Below are 14,010 nucleotides of genomic sequence, written 5' to 3'. Positions count from 1 at the left end.
ATTCTCTTCACACAAACTTTCTACACACTAATGGAATGCATCCTTGCTGAATCAAAATATTTCTTTAAAAAACAAAACTACTCCAAACTTTTGAATGGCACTGTGTGTGATTAAATGATTATTATATAATATAATTCAATTTGTTATAATTCAATCTTATCATCGGTCAGTTTGGTTCTTAAACAAAAATGTAATTGATGATTTTGTCAATTAGATACTTGTGCTCTGAATTTTACATATGAGTTATCTTTTGAAGATGACTAGCATGTGTGTGTGTTCCCCTGTAGGAGAATGAGTGCATGCGGATAAAAATTCTTGGTGACTGTTACTACTGTGTGTCTGGCCTCCCCGTTTCCCTGCCAAATCATGCCAAAAACTGTGTTAAAATGGGCCTGGACATGTGCGAAGCCATCAAGTAAGTCTATATATGTTTATAAAACATGCAAATCATTATTAGCACAGAATTTCTCCTCATAGTGTTTTTTTCCTAGCACTGGCCAAGATATGTGGCAGATGACAGGCTGAATATTTTTCTAATCATCACTTGCAGGCAGGTGCGCGAGGCAACAGGTGTGGATATAAACATGCGAGTAGGCGTGCACTCTGGAAACGTCCTCTGTGGTGTGATTGGCCTACGTAAATGGCAGTTTGATGTGTGGTCACATGATGTCACCTTAGCCAATCATATGGAGTCAGGTGGATTACCAGGGTATGAACAATGAAATTGCTTAGCAAGCAAGAACTCTTTAAGTTTCATACTGAACGCTGTTTGTATGATGAGATGCTACACTTGTGTTTTCTCCATTAGACGAGTTCACATCACAGAGGCAACTCTGAAACACTTGAACAAAGCGTATGAGGTGGAGGAGGGGAATGGTCACCTGAGAGACCCCTACCTTAAAGAGCTTAACGTCAAGACGTACCTGGTTATAGACCCACGGGTAGAAACATTAAATCATACATTAACAGTGTGTGCCTGCCACATACAGTATATATGTCACTGAATGTGAATCTGATTATGTTGATGTGTTGTTTATGTTTGTGTGTTTAGTCAAAAGACTCATCACTGATGGCTCCCAATGTCACCAAGCCTCGTGTGAGTGATGGTTTGAAGATGCGAGCATCTGTGCGTATGACACGCTTCCTGGAATCGTGGGGGGCTGTCAAACCTTTTGCCCATCTGCAGAGCCGAGAGGAATTCAGCACAGATGCTATGGTCAATGGAAAGGTTCGCTGCAAGGTCAGAGACACACACTTTAAAGGAATAAATGCTCAAAAATGACAACTGAGCTCATGATAGATAAATGACAGACAGCCCAAATAGCCAATAAAATTGCTGTGCTAAAACGCCTCGTTATCTGCAGTTTTGTCCGTCAAATTTATTGAACTGTCTGACATGCAAAGCTCCTTTTTTTTTTGTGGATAATTAGGCAAATTATAATAAAAAAAGGGTTTCCGAAACCATACAGTAATTGCAAAAAATGCGGATCAGACTTTGTGGTAGACCGTGTGAACAATTTAACATTGAAAGTTTGATTAATCGTCCAAAACCAAAATGTTTTCATAAAAACATATTTATATATAAAGTATATAGTTTTTTTTATTTTTATTATTGTGACCATGACTGTCAAGCTTCTTAAAAGCACCAAAAGCATGAAAGCAGTCCATTTGGTTTGTTTTCTATATTCTAAGTCTTATGAAACCATAAAATAACTTTTGTGTGATGGATTAAACGGTTTGAAATCATGCCAGTTTTATTCAGTCTATTTGTTCTGTTCTTCACACAAATCTGTCAAATGTTATCAGAAGACATAATTATTTGGACTATTCATATCCCTATTTTGATCTCATCAATAAAATGATCTTTGTATGCAGAACATGTTTTGATGATGAAAGCAACTCTTTATGCATGACGCTCATGTTTGTCTCTGTCTTTAGGACATCCCTCTTAGATCAGTACCGACCAAAATTACTGAAAGGTGAGTTGTGTTTATATCGTCAATCTGTCTGTTTTGTGTGCGTCTCAATGGAAAAAAAACAACAACAGGTGTATGGCCTCTGGTTTTGTCTTGTTGACTGAAGCAGCGATGCTGAAGTTGTCTTTCTCACTGTTACTCTCTGACAGCTTTGATGAGTCTCTTGAGGAGCCCTTCTCTTTACCTGCTCCTCCCTTGAGCACATATAAGTGAGTGGAGCCATACTGGCTCAGCCAGCTCTATGGGGCCTGTAGTTTCCACACTAACAATGCAAACGCTTAGTGAGACACTGCTAACTGGTCATACGGTTAGCATGACCATAGCTGCACTCCCGCAGTACACCTGTGGTGTGTTTCCAGATTACAGTGTACTTTTGGCTTAGACAAGCGTATGTGTTTCTGCTTGCAAAGAGAGAGAGAGAAAGGAAACTGCATTTTCCTTCCTGAACCATGTTGAGGCACATTGCAAGGGGACTCGCGATTTCTCTCAGGGGTTTAAACTAACACACGGCATCCTGCCTGCCTCAGTCCAAATACACACACACATTCTCAATTCTCAACAAAACTAAATTAGAACTTTTTTCTCTTATGGTCTATTTAGATCCCTTAACTAAACAAAGCATTAACTACAAAATTAGTCAAGTCATTTATAACTACAAACTTCACACATATTCACAAAAGCTTCCCCTGTACTGGCTGCAGTCAAATATAACTCAATAACAGCATGACAACAACTATGAACATCTTTCCTATCCCACAGTGCTCATATATAGACATGTGCATTGTGTGTGTGTGTGTGTGTGTTACTTCATGGGTACAAAGTGTGTTTCTGTCTCTATGATCTGTGTCTGCTGTCTCTATAGGAATAAATCACAGAAGACTAAGTTTGACGAAGAACTTCACGACAAGATGACCACCACCATCAATGATTTGAGCTCCAGCAAGTTAGTCTTAACAAACATGCTAAATCATTTTGGATGGAATTAAGTCCAGCTTGGTTAAAGTTGCAAATTTAGTATGCATGAAAACAAATGAATGAGTTTTTGTGTGTCTATGTTTGTGAAGGCATTGGGTAAAGTCTGAAGAGATCTCTGGCCTCACACTGTGGTTTACTAAAAGAGACTTGGAAAAGCAGGTAGGTATTTTACTGTGGGCTTAACACGAATGTTTAAATTTTTTTTTTTGACTACAAAACAGTCAAACAGTTTTTTTTCATACACTGTGTATTGTTTGCATGTTAAAAATAAAGAAATAAATAGAGATTCAAGTATGTATATGTGGTTCTCTCAGTACAGGAATATAGAGATGCCAAGTTTTAAATACTACATTGGTTGTGCCACCTTCATCTTTTTATGCATCTTCATCATCCAGATGCTTGTTACTAAGGAGTAAGTGTCATGAATAAAAGCTGAACACCATAGGCAGACTTGATTTAACACTAAACGTGTCTTCATATGTTACAGCCGTTTGCCCTGAGACTGTGTGACTCTTTCTTTGTCTCTCTCTCTCACACAGGCGTAAAAAGCTGGGGCTGGCGTTTGCGGGGCTGGCGTGTGTTCTGCTTTTGACTCTGTGCATCTGTTTTGCAGGTCATATACAGGTTAGACCACCACTGCTTTCCTTTGCCTTAGCACAGACATTCAGTTGGTCTATTGGGTTCTGGGGTATTTTTATGTGCCTAACTCAATAAAGATCCCACCCCCCTGTGGATGTATCGATGCTGGATCATGTAGCGCCTCTGTGTTGCGGTGTACAGTGCCGTAATGAGGAGAATATCATATGCTGTGTCCATTGTTGGCACTGCATTTTATACATTTTTTTTATACTGGAATGTGAAATAATTAAAAACAGATTGACATGTGTTACAGTGTCACAAACATAAATACATACATACTGTGACGTGCACACAGTGTTCCTCCCAGTGTCCTCTCTGCCCCATTCAAATACACTGTTGCTTTTTCCAACACATTCTGGCTTCCATAACCTAGAGCTTTTGCTCGGGTCAAATCCAGCTCTGTCTTTTTTTAACAGCTGCTTTTCCCTTCCTTTTCTTTCTCTATTTTTCAGAGGATGTTTCCAGAGAAGTTAAAATCATGTACGTGGCTCTCGGCTCTTTCAGAAGCAGTGGTTAAGAGACCGTTTCTGCGCCTCCCATTGGCAACCGTGGCCACCGCAGTCATAGTCATCATCGCCATGTTCAACTTTGTAATGCTTTTTTTAATGCTTAGACAATATTGTTGGTATATGTTTTTGTGGAAGCACTACAAAAGTAGGTTGGCCTCTTAACATCTTTGCCTATCAAACTTTCTTTTCACAGTATTTCAAAACCCCGGAGAATTTATGCCACACTCTGCTACAAAATAAAAGCGTTCCTGATCTACCTATTGTATATGACCTTCCATTTTTGCCTGTGGGTAGCAAGCACATACATTAATCACACACACTTAATTGGATAGCTACATACTTATGTTATTTTTATATATAGCTAATTATGAATACTATAAATCCACATCATAACCTATTACATTATTTACTGTATTTATTTCTCATCTGTGTAAATGAGGATGTGTCATATTCCTGATTTGAGATTGTGAGAGTATTATAACTTCTTTTGGGGGAAAAATTTTTTACAAAAATGACTCATTTGTTTTCTGTATGATTTTGTCTTCCAGTATTCTGTATATAATTGTATATTGGCATTGATTGCCTGTGGCGTGTTTTTGAGGGTGAGTTTGGAGCTGAAGGTGGCCTTCCTCTTCATCGTCTCTACCATTTCCTACGTCATCATCTTCTACTCTCAGGAAAATCTCTTCAACAGCTACAGATGCCTGCTTTACAGAAACCACAGCTGGTACACTCTCATAAACACACGTGCAGTTGATTGTCATCATTTTTTTTTATTACTGCATATTTAATTATAGATGTTTATCCCCCCCCCCCCCCCTCCATTTAGATTATCTTTGCCATCATTTAACATTTGCTTAAAGTTAATCTATTAATGTTTGAATAACACTCTTAAAGGTAATCTTTAGAAAATGTCAAAATATCAATTTTTCATATTGGGCTTTTATAACAATTTATTTTTAGTGTGTTACTTTAACATAGACTTAACATAGAAATAATGATAAGTATTAGCCAGATTTGTAATATTGGTACATCTCTAGTATAATCATGTCCAACGTTTGTCTGTTGTAGTGTGGAGGACAGTTTGATGCTGTGCAAAGCAGGACTTATGAAGCACCCTCAAATCATGAGCTGCATCTACATCACACTCTTCCTCTTTACCATGCTGCTCATATCTCGCCAGGTACACACATCATACCACACACATACAGTGCCATACTGTCAGGGCAGAGAATTATGCCAATCCTTGCTCTGTCCTCTCTCTCTTCCTCTCAGAATGAGTACTGTTGTCGTCAGGACTTCCTGTTGAAGAACAAGAACCTGGCTGATAAGGAAGAAGTCGAGCTGTGCGAAAACCTGAATCGTCTCCTTTTGGAGAATGTTCTCCCTGCACACGTGGCCGCTCTCTTCGTGGGCGAGAACAAAAAGAATGAGGTGGGGCTGCTGTCCACTATCTCTTTACTAAACCGGAAATACAAGGTAGGAACCGGCTTGAAATGGGTGGGATGAGCCTGTATATCACGTCTCATGTCACAACCTCATGCCTCCCATACAAGACCAGACATATACCAGTGATTCCCAACCAGGGGTACCTAAGCCGGTTCCAGAGGGCACTTGGAAAGATGGAAAGAAACAAATGTTAATTCTTTAAAATGACTAACTTTGAATAATTTCATGGTTTTGCTATCTTTTTTATAATGTGTGTAAGATTAATGTTTGTAAGAGTCTTACAGATTGGGCTGTGGCAGTGCATTAGATAAAAAAGGTTGGGAAACACTGCCATATACCACACAAGATAATATCATGCAATACCATTCCAATATCATACTGTAAGATCACAATGTACATTACACAGAGAATACCAGACTTCCCACACTGTAGTTTATAGTAACCCTCTATCAACCATTTTCTACCACAGTCCATACTGAACCATACCATAATAAAGAACGTTTCAGAACTTTAGGTTAGAAAATAGGCCTGAAGTAATTATTGTGATTTAGGATTTTTTATTTACAAAGATTTTTGTACCTTCCTGATCTGAATTTTTCAAGAAATGTTAGCATAGTATTACAATTTTCTAGAAGTGCAATGGTTTTGTCTTATTTCCTTTTTCTCACTCTCTAGAAATAATTTTGTTAATTTACATTTAGTCATTTAGCAGATGCTTTTATCCAAAGCAACTTAAAAATTAGAACAATGGAAGTAATCAAAATCAACAAAAGAGCAATGATAGGCAAGTGCTATAACACGTCTTAGTTAGCTTAACACAGTACAAGGTTTTTTTTTATTATATAATAAATAAAAAGAAAAAAGACAGAATAGAAAAAGAATAGAGCAAGCAAGTGCTAGAGGCCCTTTTTGCTTTTGTTAATTGTATAATAAATAAAAAGAAAAGAAATAGAATAGAATACAAAAATAATTTTTTATAAAAAAAGCACTTAGTAAATAAATAGAGTGCAAGTCTAAAAGGGTCTTTTTTTAAGAATAGAATTAGAATAGAGATTACTAGATTTAGAGGGTCAAATAAAGATGGAAGAGATGTGTTTTTAGCTGTTTCTTGAAGATGGCAAAGCTGCTTGATTAAGTTGGGCAGGCCATACTGAATTCATACTGAATTTAGGTCAAGGGGTGCAGAGCATAAAAAACAAACAAGCACACGCCGAATTTTCCCCATTGCGCTCTAACGCTAATTTGCCCTGTTTAGTAAATCTGGCCCTAAGAAGTAAGATGGAAGCTGTGTGTCTAACACTAACTTTTAACACACTATTGGTTCCATTTGCGGATCGGTAAGATTTTTTGTTTTTGAAAGAAGTCTACAGTGTCACATGATCCTTCAATAATGATTCTAATAAGCAGATTCGGTGGCCAAAAACATTTATGATTATTATGATTTTTTTCAGGATTCGTAGATAAACAGAAATAAAAAAAATAATCTTTTTAGAAATAGTAGTTTTTGTAAGTTTTTACTTTGATTAATATCATGTCCTTCTATTAATTTCTTAAAAAATATTACTGACTCACAATAGCCCAATATGTATAGAATTAGATTTTTATTTTGTTTTCTTACTGTCTAATATGCAGATTTTTTATTTGTGAAACAACTCACCAGGTGTCTCAGTACATTCAGTCTTGTGCCTCTCTGATTTCTGAGTGCATTTAGTGGCAGTTTTCGTCCTGTTACTCAAAACACCCATGTCATGTATCAATCGTACCTCATACCTGTACACATATATTAACATAGTCTGTGAATGTCCTGTCAAGAAACATTTTTTGTTGTTTCTGTTGTATCGTGTGAATTATTGCGACAGAAGCACTGAGCTCTTGCTGCATGCCTCTCTCTGATCCTCTTCTCCAGGACCTGTACTATAAGTCATATGACTGTGTATGTGTGATGTTTGCCTCGGTCCCAGACTTCAAAGAGTTCTACACTGAGTGTGACATAAATAAAGAAGGACTGGAGTGTTTGAGGCTCCTCAATGAGATCATCGCCGACTTTGATGAGGTCAGAGTGATGTCATGTCTCAAAGTGCATTTGTGCTGCTTTTTCTCTGATCTCCTTATTCCACTGTCTTTATTCTTCTGTCATTCCCTTAATGAATGGATGAATCATTGAATATGAAAAGAGCTCTGCCTATGTCCAAAATGCTTATAACTCTAAGGGCGTCACCTCAGCTATCACCGGGGTAGTTAAATGAAATGAGGCAGCCGTTGTGTAAATGTACACTCATATCACTTCAACTGCTTCTTTGTGTGATCTGATTTTGGATTGAGGACTCAGCAGGAAAAATGCCAGGACTTGTTTGGTGATCACCACCACAACAAAGCCCTGGGTTCACTGACTACAAAAATGTTTAGGCCAACAGTTCTGGCAGCAACTTGCTTCACTCAGAGGGATCTAAATCCAGGCTTCGCATATTGCTAGTACTGAGTTTCAGTGTGGTATGACTGCTGTCCCTCGTTTTCTTTCAGTTCTTATTATTCTTTCATTCTATCTCTGTCATTTAATGTAAGAAGATAACACCATGGCATGGATTTCTACTGCTCTGAAACACTGATATCCACTTGGCCCTTCCCTCCTCTCCTTACCTGCAGTTGCTGTCTAAGCCCAAGTTCAGTGGTGTGGAGAAGATTAAAACCATTGGCAGCACGTATATGGCTGCTGCAGGCCTGAGTGGACCTCCAGAACAGAGCAGCCAGGTACTGCACTACCACATACCACTATGTAAACATCCAGAGCAAAGGGAATTTAAACACATAAATCTCCATAAATGCATTCATAAAATTCATAAACAATTACACTGCGTTAATTTCTCAGTTGTCTTTACCTCTCGGGTATTTATCATTCAGGAAAAAGTGAAGGAGAATGCTCTCATGCTGATTGTAGGTTTAGAAACCAGTTCATTTTGTGTTAAATTGTAAGCTTTTGCTGTCATACTTCTGACATTTGGTAGCTATTATCTAAAATTTTTGCTGCTGGAAAGCAGGCAGTTTGAGTATGCTGTCTGCCACTGTACACCAATCAGGGACAGTATTTGCATATCTGAGGCTTAATTAAATTTAACTTAATGAAATGCGAAAACTTTTGTGAATTAAATACATAAATCTGATCAAAGGAAAATTCACATCTGTTATTTAAATGCATGTTATTGATCTTATTGTAAATATTCATCTATGTGAAGCATGCTGGAAATCTCCAATCATTTAGTCAGATTAAATTCTGCCCCTTTCTTACAGTCGACTGCAAGCTCACTTTCAGATCTGCCTCCATCATAATTTAGAACCTAATCCCTGCCCTACATTTTTTTCCTCAGTAATCACAATATGGAAGAAAAGATCTACTTCTATTACATTGAAACGCACCTCTTTTTTGAGTGAGGCAGAGTGGTAAACATCTGTAAATTAAGTGGTCGATTAGAATGGTTTCTTATTAATTCTAAAAAACAAAAAAGATACATTGTTAATTCTATATTCATCAGGATTGCTGTTATGATAAAGCAACAGGCCAAAAACCTCAAAATGTGTTTCATTAAGTAGCAAAAATCTTAAATCGCAGTAAATTTCAAAAGCTTGATAGAAACCAATCGACCACAATTTAACGCAAAATAGACTGATGAATTTCTTCTTATTTCACTCTAAGTCTGCAACGCTGCATGCAATTACAATGCCATGTCCATGACTTAAATGAAATTATAGTGAATTTCTTTTCTTGAATATGATTTACATAAGAGCTTGTGAAGCGAACATAGCTGAGAAGTTAACATGCTGAATTGATGAATTTTAATAACACATTTGTGCTGTAAGATGCTTTAATTCACCTTGACTGTATTGTTATGAAAAATGAAAAGTCTGAACAGCACTTTTGACATCTGCCCTTGATGAATGAATGATAAAAATAGGAGGCTACACAGTTAAGAACTAATTGAAAAAATATGTTCCTTTCTTCAATGCAGTTCATTTTATTCTCTGACCCCTGGTCACCCAGCATTTTTGCAAAAGTGTCCTTCAAGCTACATCTCTGGTTGACTGAGCTTTGTTGTGTGCGCCCTCAGGACCGTGAGAGGCAGAATGCTCAGATAGGAAACATGGTGGAATTCGCCATCGCTCTGATCGGCAAGCTGGACGGCATCAACAGACACTCCTTCAACACGTTCAGGCTTCGTGTCGGTAAGTCTGATTACAGAAACCTCAATTCTACTCTGTTGTTAATTACTCACTTATTGCTTGGAGTCTGAATTTGGAGCCAAACACCAAAGGTGCTTAATCACATATTGTATCCATTAGGTGTCGTCTTCGTCGTCTTCTCCTTCTCAATATTCAATATTATTTTTTATTATTATTATTCAATATTATTACCTTCTCGATATCAATATTCAGTATTAACCACAGCAAATTACGAAAGAAGTGTGCAACGATTTGAATGCAGACTGAAATTTAAATTTCTACAATTTTGATTTTTTTTTTAACTCATTCTAGACGGTGTGTCCGATTTTCACCAAAATTGGCTATCATCTTCAGACTATTCTGGCAAAAAGTTAACACAAGATTTCCGATAGACCAAACTGTTCTCAATAAAGTGTGTTAACAAATATCATGCAAAATTCATACAAAAATGAGGCTATAGCTTCGCAATGCTTTAGCAGATTCCGGCCAAACTTGGTACATTTTATACCAAGTATGACCTGAGGGCACATGAGTAGTTTCGGCACAGTGCCACCTACTGTTACAGTTTGACCAAAAAATCACAAGATTTATTTTGTTAGATTCAGAGTGGCATACCAAATATTCCTTTGTCAGCCATTTTATTTTAAGCGTGGACCATTTAGAGTTTTGTAGTAAAATGCTGTTTTACAAACACTTTAACATATTATTATGAATCTTATCTTATAGAACTGCTTACGGTAAAGTTCTGAAATTTGGCACACGGATAGAGGACAGTCTCATTGACCACAGCAAATTTAGAGACTCTAACTTAATAGTGCCATCAACAAGCCACATTTGCACTCATGTTTCTGCTAATAACTTTTGAACCGCAAGGTCTAAAAGCAAAATTCTTTTTCCTCTGATTTCTTGACACGAATGCATACCAAAATTTACATTTCTACAGGTCTAATTTTTTTTGGCAATTTTGAATTTCCCAAAAAATCTAGTTTTTCAAACTTATCCTAGATGGTTTTCCAATTTTCACCAAATTCAGATCATCTTTAGAGCATTCTGGCAGAAAGCTTTTGGATATACCAAACTGTTAAAACTGTCATAAAGCATGTTAACTAATTTGACAAAGTTTGTGCAAAAATGGACATGAGACTATAGATTTGCAATACTTCCGCAGATTCTGACCAGTTTTGGCACAGTGCTACCTACTGGTCAAAAGATATTTAAAAAAAATGACCCTTTTGCTTATAAATTCTGACTGGTTTGGCCAAAAATAATTGGTTTCCCTTCACTTTATCTCTGCTGTGCTTGGGACTTTTTGCATTTAGTCAGACTCGAGATGAAAAACACTTTACCTCCTGGTAGTGCAGATATTTCTTTTTAGACTTTGCATCTCTTACTTCAGCATTAAGGGTTAAAAATAAAACCAATATATACGGGATGTAGCTACAAATCTCATTGAAAACAGAGGCAGCTCATAAGAGAGATCTCAGGCATCTTCAGCAGCTCAGAGTAACAGATGCACTCGGGAACTGGCATGAAATGCTTCATAAACGCTCCATTTAAGAGTCTGAGTGCATATCACCCATCTGTGGCAGAGATCTGATAAAAATTATAATAACAGACAAAAATCCCATCTAAAAGACTTTATTAGAAAAAGCGAAAAGCACATTCCAGCAGTCACTTGCGGATCAAACTCACTAGATCTACTTTATACTTCAAGTTAGTGGATGCCAATTATGTCTGTGAGCCAAAATTATGAGGTCTAAAGAGTGTTGTCACTGACACTAAAAACAGAACAGTCTAGGAGTAATTGAAATAAAACCAAAATGGTGTAGTGAGATTTATCAAGTTAATTGGAATAAATAGATTGCAGTAAATGCTGCTCGACATGAACTCATCTCTGCATTTGCCCTGAGTTTGGGTCATTTGTGAAGTGCAAGTGGGAATGTAATATTCTACATGAGTAGTGCTTTTTTAAACATCATATAAATGTCATATTTGCAGAGTTTGTTCATTGATCTGTGCATGTTTGTTTGTGCAGGTATAAACCATGGCCCAGTGATTGCTGGGGTGATTGGAGCCAGGAAACCACAGTATGATATCTGGGGAAACACTGTGAATGTGGCCAGCCGGATGGAAAGCACTGGAGAGCTGGGTAAAATACAGGTATGCACCGAATCACTCTTACACTAGATCCACTATGATAATGATTCTTTTCTCAGTTTTAGATTTTCAAAATATCTAAGTCACTAAAAGAAATAAAATGTTGATTGTGTTTGTGTTGCAGGTGACAGAGGAGACATCAGATGTCCTGCAGAAGCTGGGCTATTCATGTGAGTGTCGTGGCCTGATTAATGTGAAGGGCAAAGGAGAGCTCAAAACCTTCTTTGTGTGCACAGATTCCAGCAAACAGCAGGGCATCGGTCTGAGCTGAGACTGAAGCCTCTGCCGCTGACAGCTTCATACACACACACGCGCACATACACACAGACTCCAGAACATATGTGATTCTCTTTGTTTTCATTTAAGAATGTTTTATTGCTACTGGATTTGTTTCTTTAGAGCATGTCTAAAGAACTGCACATTCTTTCTAACTCTAACATGTTGGAGTTTGTTTTGGCAGCATTTGGAGAAGTAAAACTCTCAGACATACAGCAGCATATACATACACGCATCTCACACAAATACAAGCTGAACTTTGCAATCCTCTTATGGGAAACAGACCACAGACAGTGGGTAACTGAGTTCGGTGAAGGAAAATACTGCTTCTCAGTATTGCTCTCAGACTTTCTGAGGACTGCTGTCATAGTGGCCTTGATCCTTTTGGATTTAGACTAATTTGGGATGACTGAGCTGGTCGACCGGTTTTGGACCGTTCTCATTTGAGGCTCGCAGGCAGAGGGAACACGTGACCCACACAAACCCATCATCGCAGATGAGCAGATGCTAAAATATCTAGAGTTTCTCCAGTCAAGTTCTTTAATATAACATGTATCTTATTATAAACCTTTCTGTCAACTTTTGGACCAACAAAATGGCGGATTACACTTGTTGCTTGAATCTACATACTGTGGATGATTTTATTTTTTGGTTGGTTTTCTTTAAAAACATCTGACAAGTGTTTTGAATGCCAAATATAGTGTTGATTTGAGATTAGATTGTGAATGTTGGAGATGATACTTCCTTAGCTTCATAACATGCTACAGATGAAAACTATTAAGAAATGTTTATATGTACCGGGAAAAAATATCAATGACTGAAATTCAATTAACTTTAAGTGAAAGTGTGCTTTCATCGCTTTCCCATCATCTTTCTTAAATCTTGACCAAATGGCTCTGTGGCTTCACTCATCTGAAGCTGTAAATTCGCTACTGGATGTATTCATGCATCTTAGCTTACATTGCAGTAAATTGATTTGCTCAGACGGTCTCTGCTTCTGTTCAGTCAGAATGCTTGGTGAAAGTGGGAAGTGTCTGATGTTAGATTGAAAATCTTATGCGCCTCTCTGGGTTTTCAGCCCTCCGAGTGTAACAGTGACTGAATTTACATGGTTTGAGATTCTGCGTTGACTTTCTGTACCGCAGTGTTCGTGAGGAACGCCTGCCGTCTCCTCTGTTTTGTATGCATTGTTACAGAATAAATCATTTTACACTTTATATGCTTATAGTAAGTTCATTTATCACATATTTATGATTTGTTGCCTTACCACAGGTCATTGTGAAACATGAATCACCATGATTTCCTAGTGCTGCAAGGATAAGAACCTAGCTGATGATCTCAGACTTGGAATATTACTTTTCATTTAAAATGTGTACTTGCAAATGTTTCTCATTGATGTTATATAAATTTAGCATTGCCAAACATGAAGGCGATTAGAATTACCCACAAAACCTTTAGTTTGGCTTTAGTGCCGACACGTAACAACATTCAGAGGTCTTGGTTTCATTTCCTTTAAGCTTTATACATAATACTCCCAAAGCATGATAGGATTTGTGAATCTAAAAGAGAGAGCAAGCCGCTGTCAGCTGCTCATGTTAAATCTAGAATTTTCAAACCATTTCGTATTTTATTCATTTACAAATGCTACCCATGCTACTACAGCTCATTTACTCACCCTCATCTTATACAAACAAAGTATAAACATCGATAAACACACACATACAGCACATCAAATATGGTAAATGGAAACTCTAAACATGTTGATGCATGAGAACAAGTGAGGCTTACCTTCACGTCACGCAAGCATGTGTAAGCTT

The 14,010-nt window shown here is 37.5% G+C and overlaps 1 protein-coding gene across 3 annotated transcripts in view; it reads left to right on the top strand.

The window, feature by feature from the left end:
- LOC306886704 (adenylate cyclase type 2-like) overlaps window positions 1–13,410 on the top strand; it is a 43,975-nt gene extending 30,565 nt beyond the window's left edge. Inside the window, exons 8-27 of one of the 3 annotated variants that reach the window (XM_079444031.1) lie at window positions 288–415; window positions 551–709; window positions 809–941; window positions 1,052–1,240; window positions 1,939–1,979; window positions 2,126–2,185; window positions 2,839–2,919; window positions 3,041–3,110; window positions 3,266–3,363; window positions 3,491–3,575; window positions 4,043–4,180; window positions 4,293–4,385; window positions 4,648–4,826; window positions 5,171–5,282; window positions 5,375–5,533; window positions 7,455–7,601; window positions 8,192–8,296; window positions 9,649–9,763; window positions 11,796–11,920; window positions 12,042–13,410. In XM_079444031.1, coding sequence (XP_079300157.1) covers window positions 288–415; window positions 551–709; window positions 809–941; window positions 1,052–1,240; window positions 1,939–1,979; window positions 2,126–2,185; window positions 2,839–2,919; window positions 3,041–3,110; window positions 3,266–3,363; window positions 3,491–3,575; window positions 4,043–4,180; window positions 4,293–4,385; window positions 4,648–4,826; window positions 5,171–5,282; window positions 5,375–5,533; window positions 7,455–7,601; window positions 8,192–8,296; window positions 9,649–9,763; window positions 11,796–11,920; window positions 12,042–12,188 — 2,364 coding nt within the window. In that variant the 3' untranslated portion in view covers window positions 12,189–13,410. The remainder of the gene's footprint in view (window positions 1–287; window positions 416–550; window positions 710–808; window positions 942–1,051; window positions 1,241–1,938; window positions 1,980–2,125; window positions 2,186–2,838; window positions 2,920–3,040; window positions 3,111–3,265; window positions 3,364–3,490; window positions 3,576–4,042; window positions 4,181–4,292; window positions 4,386–4,647; window positions 4,827–5,170; window positions 5,283–5,374; window positions 5,534–7,454; window positions 7,602–8,191; window positions 8,297–9,648; window positions 9,764–11,795; window positions 11,921–12,041) is intronic. The other 2 variants (XM_079444033.1, XM_079444032.1) reach the window with 2 other exon arrangements.
- The last annotated feature ends 600 nt before the right edge of the window (window positions 13,411–14,010 follow it).

This window comes from Barbus barbus, assembly GCF_936440315.1.
Source record: "Barbus barbus genome assembly, chromosome: 2".
Taxonomy (NCBI): domain Eukaryota; kingdom Metazoa; phylum Chordata; class Actinopteri; order Cypriniformes; family Cyprinidae; genus Barbus; species Barbus barbus.
Note: the sequence above shows the minus strand (reverse complement) of the source record. Positions and strands in the feature narration are given on the sequence as shown.